Below are 20,831 nucleotides of genomic sequence, written 5' to 3' on the forward strand. Positions count from 1 at the left end.
TAAGAGCAAATATGTACATTATTCCAAACTTTTGGATGTATATATATATATATATATATATATATATATATATATATATATATATATATATATATATATATATATATATATATATATATATTTTTTTTTTTTTTTTTTTTTGTACGTTGTTCCTTTGCCCCCTCTAGAAACACTCTGCTCAGTTTCATTATGATACAAAAAAGAAACCTGTTCAAATCAAAGTAATTGAGACACATTTTTCATGGGACATTGCATACATAGTCTTTATTCTACCACAGCAGTGGATCGCTGTCCTATAACATTATGGTTTATGTTTTGATGGACAGCTTCTTAGATCAGAAGAGATGGCTGATGCCTCAGCATATGTTACCCACCACAGTCAATCTGAGAGCTGAGCATGCTGGGAATGACAGTCAGTTAACGTCAGAGAGCCATTGGCAACATGACTAGCATGCAGTATTTGCTTTGACTGTACATAGATGAACCAATAGCTGGAAAAGAAATATAGATGTGGACAATTCGTTTCCCCACATTGACACACTTAAAAAAAGGATTTATGCAGGTTGTTCAGTTTACTTTTTAAAAATAAACAAAGCAACACCATTTTAGAACAATTTGTCAACTTGATTTAATTGTTTTCTATCAAGTTAAATTAGTAAAACTGAAGTTTGCTTAATCTTTTTGTGTTTGGACGACATGATTACTTTTTGTAAGGCTTTGCATGGGACTGGATGGGTTGAACAAATGTTGAAATTAAGTGTTATTTTATGTATTGTCAACACTTTATCATGAACTGCATTTATTAACACTAGTTCATGTTAATTTCAAAATATAGCAATACAGTTTTAAAATCAAAAGTTGTATTAGCATTAGTTAATTCACTACAAACTAAAATGAACTAACATGAACAATTGTATTTTTATCAACTAACATTAACAAAGATAAATAAATGCTGTAAAAACATTTTGTCAATTGTTTTTTTTACTTTATGCATTAACTAATGTTAATGAATGTAACCTTATTGCAATGTTTTTTAAAAAGATTGTCTGTTAGGCTGGAGTTTTGGGGGTTACCAATGTGGTGAAGAATGATGCTGGTGCTTCGGTTGAGAATGGACATTTACTTTCCTGTGGATGCTTGATTCGATTGCTGCATAGCTCTATAAACAGTTGCTATTAAATTGACAGTGCAACAGTTTCACTGTACTCATCCTTGATCACCTGGTATATACTAAAGATTAATAGTACATTTATTTGACCTAATCCAACTAAATTATGTTGGCTAAGTCATTGTGATCATACAACACCAGTTGACTATTGAAGAACTTTATTATGTATGGCACATTTATGTTGACAAGTGAAAGGGTTTCATCTGTTTTGAGTCTATGTATCTGGTCATATTAATGCAAGAAAGTCCTGATTTGATCATTAGAAGACATTGGGTTCATTAGCTCATACAACATCAGTCATATCTGCGTGTCATAATCCTTGCGGCGCACAGGAAAAGGACAGACATTGTTGCTAAATGTACTGTTACTGTGTGTCATTTACTGTCTTGCCCAAGGCATGATATGCACATTAGCAATAGCTAATGACATTCTTGATTTTCCCTTGAATTTTCATTTCCGCCAGTCTCGATCAGTTTAATTTTGAGTTCAATTTAGCCTAATATGATTTATTTATGTTTTTTATGAGCAAACAGAGGTTTACCTGGAAATTTCACCTTAGTTATGTTCCTTACGTGTTCCTTAAAGGACCAACACTAATAAATGTAAAATAAAGGTATCAGTTTGAAATCTTTCGGAACAATTTTTTCAGGGTTTGTGTCATCATAAGACGTATCCTGGTGATGTCAAATACCCCGAAGATGCATCACTTTGTTTATTTGACATTACGTCATCCACTCACCCCCAGTCACTTTTTGCATCCTCCCTTTTCTGTAAAACCTATACTAACTAATATAAATAATATAATATAATAATATAAAAAATACTAACTAATATAAATAATATAATACCTAATATATTAGCAATAACTACAGTATATTGTTTCTATTTTGTGACAGTACTATGAATGTGAATGTACAGTAATCTATGGTCAGTCTAATATATTAAAGCAACATCACATGAGCAAAAGTGCTGTACTCGGCCTGCGGAATCGATAGTTGGACAATACAGCATTATTGCGAGTGTGAAATCCCTTTTATACAACAGTTCAATGAACAAGTTAATAAATATGTAGGGAAAAACTAAGTAGTGTCCAAAAAATAAATCTGCTTGTCTGTAAAATTAATTCCTTTTACCACGGATTCAGGATCTGCTGTTGCTAGTTTGAAAGATGCGCCCAAGCCTACATAACTAATTTGAAAACCACTATTTAGAACGAATCGGTTACCTAACGTAACCTCGGTTCTCTCTAGATGAGGGAACGAGTATTGCGTAACTAGCTTACGCTACGGGAAAGATTAATCTTTTCTGAGATATTGAAGCCAAAAAATTATCCTTAATTTTGTATCCATTGTCAACGCAGTGCAGCAGCTGCATACCTTGAGCGGGCTAGCTAGCGAGCTCATTGGTTGCTCTGCGGCAACTGCTGCAGCCTATAGACGAACTCGAGTGAACTCGCGTCCAATGACAGGCGCCCGCGCCATCACTGTATCAAAGCCCGCCAGAATGGGCGTGGCTAGAGTGCATATAAGCGTAAGTTCGTAGGCTGGAACCCTGGTTTTCATTGAATGAAGCGAAAATCGCCGTGGCGCTGAAGCACGGCCGGCTACGCAATACTGCTCCCTCATCTAGAGAGAACCGAGGTTACGTTAGGTAACCGATTCATTCTCTTACAAGAGGTTCTCTCAGATATGCGTAAGCTAGCTTATGCTACGGGAACCCATTGTCAACGCCGTGCGTGCCAAGCATCCACTGCATGAGCCCCGGGGTGGGGGACCGGGGAGCCCTTGTGAGTGGGGAATAATATTTGGCCGGCAAGAGTGCGGGCCAGTGTGTGTGTAATACATAAGCACATAGTGGGAAGGGAAAGACAGAGCGGCGGTGCCGGTCTGTGTGGAATGTGTCCCGCCAGTGCAGCTCACCAGGGGAGCTGTAGCGTATTAAACCGCTAGTAGTTTTGCCTGCAGGGCGGGCACTTCCAGATTGTAAAATCTGACAAAGGTGGAGGGGAAGCCCAGCCCGCTGCCACACATATGTCGTGAATGGAAATCCTGCTGGACCATGCCCACGAGGAGGCCATGCCTCTAGTGGAGTGAGCCCTAATGCCTAACGGGCATGGTAGGTCTTTTGACGCATACGCCGCAGCAATAGCGTCCACTATCCATCTAGACAGTGTCTGTTTCGAGGCGGCGAAACCTTTGATGCGCCCTCGAACGAAACGAAAAGCTGCTCAGAGCGCCTGAAAGAGGCGGAGCGCGCAGTATACAATCTCAGTGCTCTGACTGGGCAAAGGAGATTGGCGTCGCGTTCGCTATCGGATGCTGGCAGCCCGATAGGGAAATGATTTGTGCTCTGAAAGGAGTACCGATCACCTTGGGGACATAACCGTGTCTAGGCTTTAAAATGACCTTGGAGTCACTTGGTCCAAACTCAAGATACGCAGCTGACAGACAGCGCGTGAAGGTCTCCCACACGTTTAACTGATGACAGGGCAGTTAGAAAACGGTTTTGAGTGAAAGGTATTTCAAATCCACGGATTGAAGCGGTTCGAAAGGGGGCTTTCATAGCTTCGAGAACTACGGAAAGATCCCAGATAGGAACCGATGGGGGCGCGGGGTTCATCCTTCTAGCTCCCCTGAGGAAGCGGATGACCAGCTCGTTTTTCCCAGTGACTGGCCATGCAGGGGTTCAGCTGAACGCGCGACGGCCGCCATGTACACTTTGAGCGTGGATGGGGATCTGCCCTTATCCAGCAGCTCTTGTAAAAACACGAGCAGCGACGACACCCCACATGTCCGTGGGTCCAGGTCTCTGTCGTTGCACCATTTTGAAAACACAGACCATTTGGACGCATAGAGTCTTGTCGTGGAAGGGGCTCTAGCGTTTATGATAGTGTTTATTACTCCTTCTGGCAAAGCGACGGGTAGTCGTTGATCACCCACGCGTGCAGCCCAGCTCTGGGTGGGGATGCCATATCGCGTCGCGAGCTTGAGAGAGGAGATCTGCTCTCACTGGAATGGGCCACGGGCTGTCAGTGACAGCTGCATAAGCTCCGGGAACCATGTCTGATTCTCCCAGCTCGGGGCTATGAGGAGCACCGAGTGACGCGTTTCCCTGATCCTCTGCATTACCTGTGGCAATAGCGAGACGGGAGGGAAGGCGTAAAGCGGGCGGTTGGGCCAGCGCGTCCTCGCTTTTCGAGAAAAATACTGGGCAGTGAAAGTTCTCTTCTGACGCAAAGAGGTCTTTCTCCGCTCTGCCGAATATGCTCCATAACTTCTGGACTGTTTGAGCGTGCAGGGACCATTCCCCTGGGGAAATATTGTCTCTGGACAGTCTGTCTGGGCCGTCGTTCAGGTGGCCTGGCACGTGCGTCGCCCTCAGCGAGCGCAGGTGGCACTGGGACCAACTCAGTATGCGTTTTGTCAGATGGAAGAGGTTCCTGGATCTGACACCGCCCTGACGGTTTAGATAGGATACCACAGATCTGTTGTCCGAACGGACCAGGACGTGGTGACCCTGAATGACCGGGAGGAAGACGCAGCGCGCGTACTCGACCGCTATCATTTCCAGACAATTTATGTGAAGGAGCTTTTCCTGAACTGACCATAGGCCAAAAACCGGAGAGCCCTCGCGAGACCGCTCCCAACCCGTGTTGGACGCTGCCTGTCGAGATGACTTTTCGGCGAGATACAGCTCCCATTGTCACTCCCCGCTGATACCATTTGGCCACTGCCCAGGGCTGCAGAGCTGAGATACAGGTCTGAGTCACTCTGATCGGCTGGCGGCCCGTGGCCCAAGCCCGGCGAGACGCGCGGGTTTGTAGCCAATGCTGAAGCGGGCGCATGCACAGTAAACCCAGCTGAAGTACTGCTGCGGCTAAGGCCATGTAACCTAGCATTCTCTGAAATGTTTTCAGAGGCGTGAGGCTGTTCATCTGAAAGGACGCGGCTAGTCGCTGAACACGGCGCGCGCGCTGTGTAGATAAGCGAGCCGTCATCGCCATGGAGTCTAGTTCTATTCCAAGGAAGGAAATTGCCTGACTGGGCTGTAGTGAGCTCTTGGTCCAATTGACTGCAAGACCCAAACTGTTCAGATGACTGAGGAGAACTGTCCTGTGAGACAGAAGCTCCGTATGTGACTGTGCCAAAATCAGCCAATCGTCCAAATAGTTCAGAATTCGCAAGCCCTGACTCACGAGGGGTGCGAGCGCCGCGATCCATGCACTTCGTGAAAGTACGGGTGCTAAAGACAGGCCGAACGGAAGGACGGTGTATTGATAATCCTGGCCGCTGAAGGCTGAATCTCAAGAATGGCCTGTGACGGGATTTATCTGAATCTGAAAGTAGGCATCTTTCAGATTGAGAGAAATAAACCAGTCCCCTGGCTACATGTGCGAGGAGTTTCCTGATTGTAAGCATTTTGAACGGTCTTTCTGCGAGCACCTTGTTCAAAACCCTGAGATCTAATATTGGTCTGAGGCCGCCGTCTTTCTTGGGGACAAGAAAATAACGGCTGTAAAACCCTGACTCGCTCAGAGAAGGTGGCACTCTCTATGGCCCTTTTGCACAGAAGGTTTGCTATTTCTGAACGAAGCATGCAGGCTGCTTCCGTGTTCACAGTAGTTTCGAGCTGCGCTCTGAAGCGGGAGGGCGGCGATCGAACTGTAGCAAATAGCCCTGTTTTATTGTGCTTAACACCCATTTGGATATCCCTGGGATAGCTTTCCACGCTTTGAAGCGTAACGCTAGAGGGTGAATGGCCAAGTCGCCCTGATTGCTGCACACAGCGAGCTGAACAGAATGTGTGAGCCGCTTACTGTGCTTATGCATGATTGCTCGCAGACAGCAGGGACAGGCTGTTCTGTGAGTGACTTCCGATTGAGGTGAATGGGGAAAGAGTCACATCTGTGAAGTGATGCGCGAGCATAGTCACGGGCATGGGACTTACATACAGAGAGGTGTTTGCTGGCCGTGTGACAGAGCGGGCAGAGAAGGGGCGCGCGACGGATTCGTGGGCGCGCTTATTGACTCTAACACTCGAGCTGGCTGTGCCCGCTTTATGTGAGTGGGCTCTGATAGGGACACGGGAAGTGTAATGCTTGTGTGTAGGGGTGAACACTGGATTGTGGGCACATTTTCTACACATAAGGCATGTTTGCTTTTTACAAGAGTTCTTTGGGTCGCCGTGAAAACGGCATTTGAGTGCAGGCAAGCGGGCAGTATCACCGGCTTGTTGGCTGCTGAATCCACCACTGCAGTAGCCTGAGAGAAGGGGACTGACAGGGGCTAAGCTTTGACGGTGGTCCGCCGCGGCGGACTGAGCCGCCGCTTCCTCAACAAAGCTAGGAGGACTTCGGTTGCTCAGGTTTCAGCGCAATCTTAGGCCGAGGCCGCGGTCTGCGGCGGCTGTCTGAGCGTGATCTAGGGTGGCCACCATGTCGACGCTGAGAAGTCTGGCTTTGCTGAGCTGGGCGCTGTGAAGAGGCTCGTGCAGGAGGCTGGTCACGTGGGCGGCCTGCAGAGGAGCTAGCGCGACGAGGCAGGAAGAGATTCATGGCTTGGGTGGCTTTCTGGACTTCCGAGAAACGGTCAACAATGCCACTCACCGCGGAACCGAAGAGACCGGACGGAGTGAGCGGCGCGTTGAGGAACGTGGAGCGTTCAGCTTCTCCCATGTCGGCTAGCGTTAGCCATAGGTGTCTCTTGGTCACAGTCAGCCCGGCCATGCACTTCCCTAGGGCTTGAGCTGCAGCTTTGGTGGCGCGAAGGGCGAGATCCGTCGCGCTCCTTAGATCTGAAACAGCCTCTGGGTGCCTGCCTTTCTCATCCCACTCTCGAAGAAGGTCCGCTTGGAGGATCTGTAAAACGGCCATGGAATGCAGAGCAGATGCGGCTTGGCCGGCGGCGGCATAGGCGCCGCCAACACAGGCGGAAGTAGTTCTGCAGGCCTTAGACGTGAGCACTGGCTTAGACCGCCATCTCGCGGAGGGCGGGCAAAGGTGTGCTGCTACCGAATCCTCGACCGGGGATGGAAGAGTAGCCCTCTCGGTGGCGCCGCCCACCGAGCGAGAGAGGTGGAGACATGGGATCGGTTCCTGGCCGAGAGAGGCGCTGCTCCACGATTTAGAGAGCTCGGCGTGGAGTTCCGGCAGGAAGGGAGCGGAGCGGCCCGGCCACGGCGCTGCGCGGCGACGGCTCTGAAGAAAGCAGCCGCCGAGTCTGTTGGGAGCCTGCTCAGAGGGCGGTGACAACTCGAGCCCGAGGCGGTCGACAGCCTGTGTGAGGAGGCGATTAGTTCATCCTCGACCCGCGCGGGTCCTGCTGGATTCCTGGGCCGAGGAGGAGGCTTGGGAGCCTGACCACCTCGCTGTCCAAAGCCATGATGGAACAGCAGCCCTTATCCTCCGCCTCGTCATCCGAGATGGCAACAGTGCGGCCGCCGGGCGGCAACTGCGCGTCCCGGGGGCGGGAGGGTGAAAGCGAGGCTCGAGGGAGAGGCTCCGTGAGGTAGTCTAACACCGGTTCCGGCAGCCTTTGGGAGCGGGCGCTTCTTTCTGCACGGTGAAACGAAGGCGCGCGGCGGCTTCGGTTTTGAGTGCTTCGAGTCGAGCCCGCAGGGTCGACATCGGAAGCTCCTCGCAGAGGTCGCATCCGCCGTCAGCGAGGGCGAGCTCTGCATGTTCCAGTCCCAGGCAGAGAGCGCAGATGAGGTGGCGGTCTCCGGCGCTGAGAGGGGCGCGCATGAGGCACAGGTGGTGCGAGGCATCTTTAAAAGACGCTCGTTGCTCTCTTTGTGAAGTTCGCTGAGGAACTAGCTTGCTCTAAAAGGATACGTCGCCGGATGGCGAGCTCGCAGGATGGCTGCAGGTGGCGAAGACGGCCGGCTTCTTCGAGCGCTGTCCAAGCTTGCTAGATGCTCCTCGAACGGTGACGCGGCTTCTGCAGTTCAGAGATGCGAAGAGCTTCGCTGAATAGATGAAAATCAGGGTTCCAGCCTACGAACTTACGCTTATATGCACTCTAGCCACGCCCATTCTGGCGGGCTTTGATACAGTGACAGCGCGGGCACCTGTCATTGGACGCGAGTTCACTCAAGTTCGTCTATAGGCTGCAGCAGTTGCCGCAGAGCAACCAATGAGCTCGCTAGCTAGCCCGCTCAAGGTATGCAGCTGCTGCACTGCGTTGACAATGGATACAAAATTAAGGATAATTTTTTGGCTTCAATATCTCAGAAAAGATGAATCTTTCCCGTAGCGTAAGCTAGCTTACGCAATAAGAGAGAACCTCTCGTAAGAGAACTAGTAACAACAGCCTGGGCTGTTTCTAACATATTATTGGAGAAACAAGGCAAGCAGCTGATCGTGTTTGAGTATCTGCGTCTGTTGAGACTTCTAAGCAGTGACAAACAGTGATGCTGCAGCTGTTATTTTCACTCAGCTGTAGTGCGATAGTAATCCACTCTGATCATTGATTGGATTACTATCATACTCAATGCCATACATGCTATAGGAATTATTCGAAGAGTTTTGGACTCACGTTCAAGTGTTTTGTTGTCAGAGAGAAAAGGTGGAGGATACTAGTTTCATTCTTGTATATTTCTAGGGGAACTCGTATGTTGACACCGACACAAAACGAGTTCGCTCCTCTGCCATGTTGAAAGTTTACATCTGCTCACAACGCGGAAGCTTGTATCAGGCAGGCACCCTGATTGTTTTTAATTATTCCATCTATTGCGACTCTCAGTTGTAATTGGCAGTAATGCTAATGCTGTTAGTTTAACTGTTTTTCTCAGTTAGTGTAAAAATATAATTATAAATAATATTTTTTAATAAAGAACTTAAACAAAAAGACACAAACACAAAGGTGTCGGACAGCTGCCCGTAAACACACTCTCTCTGTCGCATCACCATCCTTAGTTGGCCTTTATCCCTCTCGGAGGCTTGATTAGCCTGATAAGGGGCCGGGTGTGTAGAATCACGACCCGGCCCAGTCCTGTCACAATAATTATTTTGTTTTTTGCTATTTGTTTGTAGATTAATTTGGAGTTGAAAGCAATTGAAAATACATAGGCAAAAAGGTCAATGAGAAAGATAAGGTTAAAAAAGGTTTATTTATTAGGCATGTTACGCCAGCAGGGAAGGCTTTGATGGTCCTGAGAAATCGCCACTGGTATACAGTTGAGGTCTAAATGTTTGAGACAACAATTAAAATATGGGATTTTTATTTCAGTTTAACCTTTAAAAAATAAAACTTTTAGAATTGGAATCATTTGAAACAAATGCAATGATGCAAAGTGAGGGAGAATAAGATTCTGCACTATTTCAAGGCAATAATCAAACATAAAATATAAAAACATTGTGACCATATTAAATACAGTACTTTGAATAGTCATTTATTTAATTTTTTTTCCCATTAAAGCACACTAAAAGTTCTGTGAAATATTCTCCAATCATGCTATATAATGTATGAAAATAATAATATACTATGAAATGTTATGAAAAATATTTATTTATGAAATTACAAAAATTCTAAATAGAAGCATTACTGGTCTCAGAATTTTTAACCCCCCTGTATTTTTGTATCTATTAGATATAGTTTAATTAAATGGACTCATAATTATCTTCAAAAAACATAACCCGGTCTTTGAATCCCTGAATTAAACAGACAGGCTTAAGTTTGCGTGGTCAGTCATCCAGAGGAGCCAGTGGGTGTTTCACAATTCACAAGGCCTACCTTAGCGCCAAATATACTAAACACACCCACCCTCCAGCTCTTTCTGGAGTTTGGACAGACAGCAATGTTCAAACTTGCAGATTTGTTCCTTTGTTTTATTTATTTCTAATTTATACAGTATACTGTATATTATATGTATCTTTGGAAAAAGAGGGATGGAAGGAAGGAAGGAAGCAAGGACGGATGGATGGAAGGAAGAAAGAAAGGAAGGAAGCAAGGATGGATAGATGGAAGGAAGGAAGGAAGGATGGATGGATGGATGGATGGATGGTTGGAAGGATGGGCAGAAGGAAGGATGTAAGGATGGACTTCATGAAGTATAATCCATTTGGTTTAGTGGAGGAGGACTAAAACAGTTAAACCGAAAGACAAAAAATTTTGAATACACTCATCAGTCTTACATCATGTCTATGTCATGCCATTTCTGTAACATGCATCAGCCATCTTGTGTCTCACTTTAAAGGCTCCATAAAATTGCTTGATTTGTGTAGATTTCTTTCTGGTTTAATGTACTTATTGAAGGACTTGTAACTTTTTTAATAGTCATCAAGCTTTAGTTTAATTCACAGCCAAACATGATTTGATACTTGTTAGTCAGTTGCAGATGGTAATAAGGGGAAGAGAACATTCTAGAGAGCAATGTATATGCTGCTGAGTGCAAGATGAGTCATCAGTCATTTTTGGCCTATTTTGCAGGAAATGAAAGACTGTAAATTATATATCTGCTATAAGTTCATTTAGTCATCTTTTAGGTGTACACTAGCATATAGATGACCCTCAAAGCTACAGTTACTGACATTTGACTATTTTAATGTTAATTTAATTTTAATGTGTTTTACATAGTGACTTGTGTGTTGTGAATAATGCAGTTTGTCTTATATCAAAGCTCCTTTTTCTCTCAAGAAATATTAAGAAACCTGATTCTTGGTGAAATGGTAAAGTTCAGATAGTAGCACTTGCCCCCAGCTGAGAGTGAACTCTATCTTAACTGGAGGATTTTTTTTGTCCTACTGAATGATGAGTAAATTGTCATTGCATGTAGAGGGCAACAACACAGACTCCCATCTAGAATAGTCAAGGCTAGATTTCATTTCTGAATAAAACAATTATTCACCCCAAGCACATGTAGTTTTGGCCCTGCCCAAATTAGTCATGACTAAGATATTTGCTCAGCACAATCAGAGCATAGTTTGTACAAGGGTTCTTAAAGATGTCAAATGAGAAAAAGACAAATTAGAATCAGCCTCCAGGGCATACTTTGCATAGACTGCACAAAAATCACAGTTTATTCAAGCAAAAGCCACAAGCCACATGCCAAAACAAATTGCTGTTGAATATGAAAAACTGTATTTTCAGTGGAAATCATTAACTGTTTATCCCCAAAAAAGACAATATTTTAAATTGTAATGTTCAGTTCATATTTTGTAGTGTAGTAATTGTGCTTAAATATGATAATTTTGTTTTGTTTTTAAAAAAATAAAATACTGTAAAAAAAATCTCTGCTGAAGAATCTACATTTTTTATTTTATATATATATATATATATATATATATATATATATATATATATATATATGTATTTCTTTTATTAAATTTTTTTCTTCAGTTTTTTAGCAAAATCAAGCTTTGCTTTCCAACTAATTCTGATAAAAGTAACACTTTACAATAATTTTCCATTGTTAACATTAGTTAAAAACATTAGTTAACGTGAACTAACAATGAACAATACTTATTAAGCATTTATTAATCTTACTTAATGTTAATTTCAACATATTTTTCAATTATATTTTTAAAATTAAAAGTTGTATTTGTTAACATTATTTAATGCACTAATATGTGCTAACATGAACTAACAATGAACAATAGTATTTTTATTAACTACAACTAACAAATATTACTAAATGATGTAAAAAAAAATATTGATTGTTAATTGTTTGTTCATGATTCCTAATGATTAACTAATGTTAACGAATGGAACCTAGTTGTAAAGTGTAACCTATACAATTTGAAACAAAATACAAATATAAATACGAGGCATTTAAGTTAAGCAAGACAAACAGAAAGCACTTGGTACATACACAAAATGCAAAAAAGTGTATTCTATTGAATATGGCTTTCAAGTTGATTTACAGTGATCTGATGATGTCTGATTAATTGATGGCACAGAATCAAACATGCTTTGATAAGTGGAGACCAGCAGTGCATGTGTCCATTGTGCTGTTTGTCAATGCAGGTAAAAGGCCCATGTTTTCCCTTAACAATTGTGCTCAGGTACGATTCTGCACTTCAGGATCTTTAGATAGTTCTGGACTTTGTTAGAATCACGGCGAAAGCAGTAGAGGAGCTCATAGTCACTCATGGCTTCTCCACTGTCAGAGACAGGAAGCATGACTTCATGTGAAGACAGGCCTGTCAGAGAATTGCCGAGCATGCCCAGTACCCTCATCTGACAGAGGGGGAGAGAGAAACAAATGAATGAATCACAGTGTTTATGACACCTTCCATGAAAAAGGTACAAAATAAAACCTGAAACTCTTGGGGGAAAAAGTATAATATAAATATAGTATATAGTAATATACGGGTTAGGGTTAGGTATATATATATATATATATATATATATATATATATATTTACTTTTCAACAAACTGGCAGTCATCGAAACAACTCATGTTGTTATAAACCTATGACTTTCCTCAATGGAACACAAAAGGAGATGCTAGGCAGAATGTCTAAGTCACCATTCACTTTTTTTGCATATTGTTTCCCTTCAATGAAATGTAATAGTGACCTTAGTCTAACATACTGCCTAACATTTACATTCATTTTCCACAGTTAAAGTCAGTCATATAGGTTTGGAATAGTATGAGACTGAGTAAATTATGACAAAATGTGTATTTTTGCTTAAACTATCCCTTTAAGACATTATTTAGAATGTGTAATATATAGTTTTCTTTGTAGGAACTACTTGCTAGTCCCCACAATGTAGCTGATTTCAGGTTTTACTAAACTTGTGGGAACATAACTTAAACAAAACGTGCCCTGCTGAAAAGACCAGCTCAGATCAGCATGAATGCCCTAGTATTTTCTCCCCTTCACCTTTCAAACCCTTTCCTTTCCTCACTGAGTCCTACCTTTTCAGCTACTTTCTCAACCCCTTTCCTCATCTCGTGAGCCATGTCGCCCATCTCCAGGGCTTTATTACTGCTGAAGCTGTTGAAATCTTGCTGGTGAGCCATGTTCTGGTGCAGCTGGAACAGCGGGTCCCTCCAGGCCATCAGCAATTTAAGAATCACCTCTGTCAACTCTTCATGCTGAGACACAAAGAAGAGCAGGGTTATTGTAATTCTAGTAAACATTTATGCATGAACTGTAACTATGTAAAGACAGTTTACATGTATTACATTTGTATGGTATCAGTTTATTGGAAACTACATAAAATCAACAAATCAGGCTTTAGAGTCTGAGGAGTCGGTTGCTTGGTTACTTTATTTATCAGATGTGAATTTAAGTACACTAATTGATGAGACAGTCCCCCCCGGAGCAGGCTGCGGTTAAGTGCCTTACTTAAGGGCATTGAGGTAACGAGACAGTATTAGAGGACATACTGTTGCAAACAATGGCAGTAGACTCAAAGATGAATGGTCAGTGCACCACAGAGCTCAGAGACCGAACAGATAGTCTAAGCAAAGTCTTGATCTGAGTCTTAGCACAATGAAGAATCACATTCAAGTCAGACTTGCAGAGAGACAGATGAAGAGGTGAGGGAGCAAGAGATCTGGCAAAGGCAAAGACACAGCAGAATGATAGAAACTGTGATTTGTTCAGAGGTTTGAAGTATAAAATGTTAGACTCACTGCTAGTTTCTGTGCGTTCTCTTTGCCATTTGGAGTAAGTATGTTAGAGGTGTGACATTTGCGATAGATCTTTCCAATGTAGTTTTTGCTGGGCAGGAAATACTGTTCCTTAAGGAAATAAAAAAGAAGAAGAGAAAAGCAAAAGATGCAGTTAAAAAGATTTTAAAGTAAAAAAACCAAGCTGATGCCACACTTAGGCTGCAAATAAATTAACTTAGTTTAAAAGTCATTATCCATCACAATTTCAATTTGTTATGATATATAATCAAGCACCTTAATATATGTACTTAAATGTTCCCTTTACAAAAGGCTTCACTACGATGTTGCGCTGCTAAGCGCTAGGGGAACAGCTCTTGCTGTGAGCCAAGCTGAAATAATGTGTGAAACACGTCAATGAACATTGACCGGAATTTATAGCCTCGGCTGATGTAATTATTAGATGCACCTGCGGCCAGGCTATAAATGGACACGTCACCAGGTGTCGTCAGAAACTCTTTTTCCAGAGCGATTCTGTTTCTGTGTGGTTCACACACGCTGTCAAAACTTTCTTTCCTCTGTTAGGAGATAGAATCAGACAGTGTGCAGTGAACGTTGTTCTTTTTCTCTTCTGTTTGGAAAATATTATATATATATATATTTCTAAAAAAAGAGAGAATGACTGAAAGCAAACGGTGCGTGTTCCCTCTTCTCGCTCTATAGCTGAAGACGACACACATCAGTTTTTGCTGTTTGTTTGGGGGTAAGAGCACGCTGCTCTCGCGTTGCAGCAGGGTGGGTGCGAGCACTGCGATTTGCTTTAACAGGCAGAGTGCGTCGTGCTCGCCTCGCTTGCTACCGGTAGTCAGCACTCTCGAATGGATTTGGTTGAGGAGCAAGAGACGGGTTGATCCCTTTCTCACTCTCTCCCCAAACCCAGCTGTTCCTTCACATGATCTCGACGCTTCTTCGGATCATGAGGTGGATCGCGATTTTCTTCCCGCCTCCGAGCTTTCCGTCTGCGATAAAAAAAAATAAATAAAAAAAATAAAATAAAAAAAATATATATATATATAAAAAAATATATATATATATATATATATATATATATATATATATATATATATATATATATATATATATATAAACACTGAATACTGCCGTGCTTCAGCACCCACGATAGTCGAATATAATGACGTCGAGGGTATGTGAACACGGGAAGAAAATATATATATTTTCTTCCCGTGTTCACATACCCTCGACGTCATTATATTCGACTATCGTGGGTGCTGAGGCACGGCAGTATTCAGTGATGCCGCCGGTCGAAGAGACGCTTGCGGGCTATCTCTCCCCGGGCTCGGCATCGTCACTTAAGAAGCCCTCTTTCCCCTCAAAGCCTTGTAGGACAACCTCCACTTTAGTGGGAAGGGCTTATTAAGCAGCAGGTCAGGCTGGTGCTGCTCTGCACACTATGCTGCTCTGCACGCTATGCTGCTCCTCCCAGGGATTGGTGACAGTCTCGCCGCCCTCGAAGCCCCTCCATTCCCGCAACCTCTTGGTGTTTCAGGTTGCAGAGGCTTCCGTCAAAATTGGGTGTTTTCGCTGTTCCTGTATGTTATTCAGGACGCGAAACACCCGACAACCCCTCAACAGGAAGTGTTAAAATATAATACCCACCTCATAGATCCCGGCAGGGTGGAAACTTCTGCCGGATGAATTCTTTTCTGTGGGTCTTATAAGGGCGTCAGGATTTAATTCACTCGCCGTTTTTTCCGTGCTTCAACAGTATGTTCTCACTACTGTGAAACGGATTTCTTTTTTATGTAAAAAGAAAAATCAATCTCCTGGTTAAAGGGGCCACGGTGTGTGTTCCCCTTCCAGAGAGAGAGTTAGGCTATTACACTAAATACTTCCCGTTTCCCATGGAGGGTGAGGGGTGGCGTCTGGCTTAGATCTTAAAGCTTGAACTACCTGTGGGTGTTCAAGTCCAAGATGATGCCTGTTAAGACGGTCGTGTCTCAAGCCCTACAACTCGTTTGGCTGGTCACCATCGATCTTATGACGCATTTCTATGCTTCATTTAGAAGTTCTGCCACAACATGGAAAGTTCCTGAGGTTCACTTCCGGGGCAAAGTCTTCCAGGGTCAGGTTCTTTCTCTCAGCCTAGCCCTTTTACCCAAGACATTCACAATGCATGATGTAGCTGGCTCCTTGTGACTCCGGGGCATCTGCATTCTGAATTATGTAGACGACTGGCTGATCCCAGCGCAGTTCCAGGAACTGGCAGTTCAGCACAGGGACATCGTCTCAGCTCATCTGTTTCTCTGGGGTTGAGGCTCAACGCCAAGAAGAGCGTCCTCTCTCCCACTCAGAACACTGTCTATCGGGGCATCGTATGGAGTTCAATCTCAATGCGGGCACAAATTGAGTCCATTTAGATCACCCTGAGCAAAGTCAGGCTAGGGCAAGGTTGCACTGTTATCAGTATCAATGATTTCCAGGTCTCGGGCAAAGGCGTCCACAGTGATCCCTCTGGACCTTCTGCTCATGAGACCGTTTTTGTTGTGGCCAAAAGCCAGGGGATTTCTTCCAAGGGCCAAAACCCCCAGGCTAAATAGGGTTACGCTACTCAGGCTTCGCTCCTTTCTATGTGGTTCAGACCCCGGTTTTCTGCCTTGGGTCCCACTCTTGGTGCGCCTTGTTGTCGCAGGCTGCTAATCGACAGACGCCTCCCTGATGGGCGGGTAGCGGCCTTAAGTGGTCGCCCAGCTTAAGGGGATAGGAGGGTCGTCAGCTCGGTTGTCACAGTCACTGTCTCGGGTTGATGGCTGTATTTCTGGCCCTGAAATACCTCCTCCTGAGGCTGCCATGTCTTGGTGCGGGTGGACAATGCAGCGGTAGCCTCTTACATAAATCATCAAGGAGACCCACGTTCTTGTCAGCTGTATTTCTAACACGTTGGGTTCTCCTTAGGGCCCAGGGCAAGCTCCTGTCACTCAGGCAGTTATATCCCTGGATGCCTGTATATGGGAGCAGATTTACGATCCAGACAGAAAATACCAACGGGGGAGTTAAGAACTCCACCCTAAGGTAGTAGTTGCCCAGAGTTCACCAGCAAGGGTTTTTGCCTCTTACTGATAGCACCGCGCTGGCCGAACAGGGCTTGGTTCTCGGAGCTAATCTCTTCCCTCGACGGCTCGCCTTTGGTGGTGCCGAACAGGAAGGATCTTCTGTCTCAGGCACAGGGCAATATTTCATCCCTGACCCAAATTGTGGAATCTTTCATGTTTTGCCCCTAAGGGTACCAACTGAGGGACACAGGGCTCTCTCCTGAGGTTATCGAGACCTTTTCAAATGCCGGGCTTTTTCCACTTGGAACAAGTTTGGGTGAGATCTTAGGGCAGAAGAGGACCTCTTCGACTCTATGAATAGCGCAATGTCTCCTCGACTTCTCCCTGAAATCACCCAGCCCCCTTGGGTCTGGACGTTAAAACACATACATGACCCAGAATGCGTCTGTATGCGTTTCTTTCCCGGTTTCTCTGCTCCCGGAGTCTTGGCAATGTTCACCAGCAAGGGTCTTGCCTCCTATTAATGGCGCTGCGCTGGCTGAACAGGAAATGGTTCTCGGAGTTAATATCTCTCCTCGACGGTTCGCCTTTGGCGATCTCCGATCAGGTAGGACCTTCTTTCTCAGGCTCAGGGGCATATTCATCCCCGGCCTGAATTGTGAAACCTTTCATGCTTGGCCCCTGTAGGGTACCAACTGAGGTTCACAGGGCTTTCTCCTGAAGTTATCGAGACCATTGCAAGTGCTAGGGCTCCCTCCCTTGGAACTGATCTGGTTAGATTTTACAGGGCAGAAGAGGACCTCTTCGCCTCTGTTGATAGCGCAATGTCTCCTCTACTTCTCCCCGAGTCACCCAGTTCCCCCCCCCTCGGGGGTGCTGTTCGTGGTGGCGCATACATGGCACCAATGGGCCTGCATGCGTTTCCTTCTAATCAGTTCAAATTACAGAACCTGCTAACTGCCAGTTTGCTTCAGTTCTGGATTTTCTGTGGAAAGAACTGTCAGCGGGCACTTGCCTCGCCACTGCCAGGTTCTATGTGGCCTCCACTTCGGCTTGCCACACCTTGATGGGCGGGGTGCCCTCTAAGAGGCATCCTTGCTAGGACCTCTTTATAGGGTAAGACCCCCCTTTTTTAAAACCTCTAGAGTCAGCGTTTGGTAGACTTCTGACTCTCAAGATGAAAAAGAAGTTTTTCATATGGCAATTACGTCTCTAAGGAGACTTGGGTACCTACAGGCTCTGTCTCTTTTGCCGGCCTGTTTTGAGTTGCCCCAGGTAGGACCAAGAGCATTCTTTGCACCCTCACCCTGACTACCTGCCCAAGGTGCCTTTCTCGACCCTTGGCCAGTCATTCTCTAAGCCTTCTGCTCCCTGCCGTTTGTAATGCCGGAGCAGCTAAGACTACTCAGACTTTGTCCAGTCTGTGCCCTTCAGAATTATGTCCACCGCGATTTGCTAGTGACGTAAAGTCAGGGCAGCAGTTCTTCACTTTGAAGTCACGACCGGGTTGTCACTTTGGGTGAGGGACCTACTGCCCGGCCTACGAGGCGCCGGTCAAGCTTCGCCAGTAGGTTTTAGGGCGCACTCTTCCAGAGGGCTCTCCTCCTCTAAAGCCTTGGCTAGAGGTCTCCCTCTGCAGCAAGTTTGTGGTGCGGCAGGTTGGTCCTCTCCACAAGCACATTCAGTTAAACTTTATAGTTTGGATGTTCTTGCCACTCTTGGCTCTTACGCCCTTGAGTTGACACCGAACAAATTTGTGGTGCGGCAGGTTGGCACTCTCCGCACACTAATCACATTTTATGGTTTAGCAGCTCATGCCTGAACAAGTTTGTGATGCGGCAGGCTGGTCCTCTCCGCTCACATTCATCAGTTTTTATGACAAGTTTGTGTTGCGATAGGGTTCTCTTCGCACACATTCATCAAACTTTATGGGTTAGATGCTTTGCTACTCTGGGCTCTTATGCCCTTGAGTCGACATCTCGGCTCATGCCTGAACAAGTTTGTGATGCGGCAGACTGGTCCTCTCCGCACACATTCATCAAAAAATTAATGGTTTAGATGTTTATGCTACTCCGGGCTCTTATGCCCTTGAGTCGACATCTCAAGCTCATGTCTGAGACCTCTCGCGTTTTTGTGAGTACACTGCACAACCGTAGGGGTCCGGACAGCCCCAAGTGCGGCGGTGTGGGTATTGCGTTCCCCTAGCGCTTAGCAGCGCAACATCGTAGTGAAGCCTTTTGTAAAGGGAACGTCTCGGGTTACATGTGTAACCCTTGTTCCCTGAAAAAGGCGGAACGAGATCCCAGGACTGCTCTTCAAAAAGAAGTATCTGACGACACCTGGTGACGTGTCCATTTATAGCCTGGCCGCAGGTGCATCTAATAGTTACATCAGCCGAGGCTATAAATTCCGGTCAGTGTTCACTGACGTGTTTCACACATTATTTCAGCTTGGCTCACAGCAAGAGCTGTTCCCCTAGCGCTTAGCAGCGCAACATCTCGTTCCGCCTTTTTCAGGGAACAAGGGTTACACATGTAACCCGAGACGTTTTAGTTCATACTTTAAGTATATGCATATACTTTAGATGCATCTATACCAGTTAAAAATGTCTCTGTCTGTCTGTCTATATGCACTGCATGTCTTTTGTTATTCTTTTATCACTTTAAGGATAAGTAAATTACATTACTAAGTTAATTATATTTTGATTAATGAAATCCATGAAGTTTGAAATTCATGTATAGTGCACTTTAAAATCAGGATATTCTTTTTATGTTGCGAATGATAAATGTCCTTTAAATCAGATATTCATGTTTGCATTACAGGGTTTAGACATAACACTGTGTTTCAACAACTAAAATTTACCCAGTGTCACCTGCATATCAAACCTGTCCTTAATTATATCAGTAACATTGCCATCAAGGGTTATTTCACAACCTCTTTACAATATATATATTGCATTAGAACAACAACTTCAAATTTAGTATATGCAGCTGACAGAGAGGAAAAGAAACAGATGTGACTTACAAACTCTGAGTGCAGATCATTGGAGAGGCTGTGCATTCTGGCAGAGTGCAGAATGACCCTGTCGAAGAGATCAGCCAGTGTGGGGACGTGGCATCCCGTTGGCCCATGTGCACAGATGGGTGCAGAGCTGACACGGCCGTGAGAATCTAGGCACAGTAGTGCCACAAGCAGCACAGCCACTGCCGGCAGAGACAAACCCAGTCAGAGCGAGAGAGAGAGAATAGATTAGCAAAGAAAAGGAGGGAAGAATATAAGTTTCTTTCAATACCCAGGCATAGAAAAATGTAATTGTACATCCACAGATTGAGACTGTAGACAACCAAATGGACTTGAAATGTCTCTTTGAATATGATGCTTTGTCAGTTCTTAGCAATACCTTGCTTCAGGTTCTTGGACATTCTGAGAGTAGAGGATAGATTATGGAAAAGCAGGGGGCTGGGCTGCTATTTAAAGTGTCCAGAGGGGGTCGGTAGGTGCTGCTGCATGAATCTGCCCATTAAAGAGTAGGAAGGGGCAGGCATGAAAGTATGCATGTGTGATGTCATGTTTGTCATAGTCCATTGTGCCTGTTCATTCAATCGGATTGTGACTAATGCCTCCACTCCCTGCAGGCTGCCTGTTCAGATTTTGTGTTGTTTCGAATTTGTGATGAATCATAATATGTGTGTTACTAATTTATTTACTCTTTTTTTTGTTTTTGTCTAGAAATTGATGATTAAAGGGATCGTTTATCCCAAAATAAAATTCTGTTATAATTTACTCACCTCCTTGCCTTTCGAAACCAACACCATAGCGTATATACTCCAAAAGACAAGATATGATACTTTCAAACTTCTTGCATATTTCTGCTGGATTTATTTAAGAGCATTCCACGAGAGAATACACAATAAGTCATTTCATTGTGATGAAATGATGCTCATTCACACCATAATTTCAATACATAGTCTTACATCATTTATGTCTATTTGAAATACAATTGGCTGTTAATATTTGCACCACAGTTCATT

The 20,831-nt window shown here is 44.5% G+C and overlaps 1 protein-coding gene across 1 annotated transcript; it reads right to left on the reverse strand.

The window, feature by feature from the left end:
- Positions 1-12,153: 12,153 nt before the first annotated feature.
- LOC127637797 (prolactin-like) lies at positions 12,154-20,222 on the reverse strand. The gene is made up of 5 exons (XM_052119066.1): positions 20,201-20,222; positions 19,825-20,003; positions 13,754-13,861; positions 13,031-13,210; positions 12,154-12,345 (listed from the first exon to the last, which is right to left on the reverse strand). The coding sequence occupies exons 1-5, from the start codon at positions 20,220-20,222 to the stop codon at positions 12,154-12,156; spliced, it is 681 nt and encodes a 226-aa protein (XP_051975026.1).
- Positions 20,223-20,831: the final 609 nt, after the last annotated feature.

The sequence above is a fragment of the Xyrauchen texanus genome, chromosome 45 (genome assembly GCF_025860055.1).
Source record: "Xyrauchen texanus isolate HMW12.3.18 chromosome 45, RBS_HiC_50CHRs, whole genome shotgun sequence".
In the NCBI taxonomy this organism is placed as follows: domain Eukaryota; kingdom Metazoa; phylum Chordata; class Actinopteri; order Cypriniformes; family Catostomidae; genus Xyrauchen; species Xyrauchen texanus.

Coding starts and splice junctions, on each gene's coding strand:
- LOC127637797 (XM_052119066.1), bottom strand. CDS start 20,222: ATGTCCAAGAACCTGAAGCAAG. Junction 13,211..13,753: donor AGAACGCACAGAAACTAGCA/GTGAGTCTAACA, acceptor TTTGTGTCTCAG/CATGAAGAGTTGACAGAGGT. Junction 12,346..13,030: donor TTGAGAAAGTAGCTGAAAAG/GTAGGACTCAGT, acceptor CCCCTCTGTCAG/ATGAGGGTACTGGGCATGCT.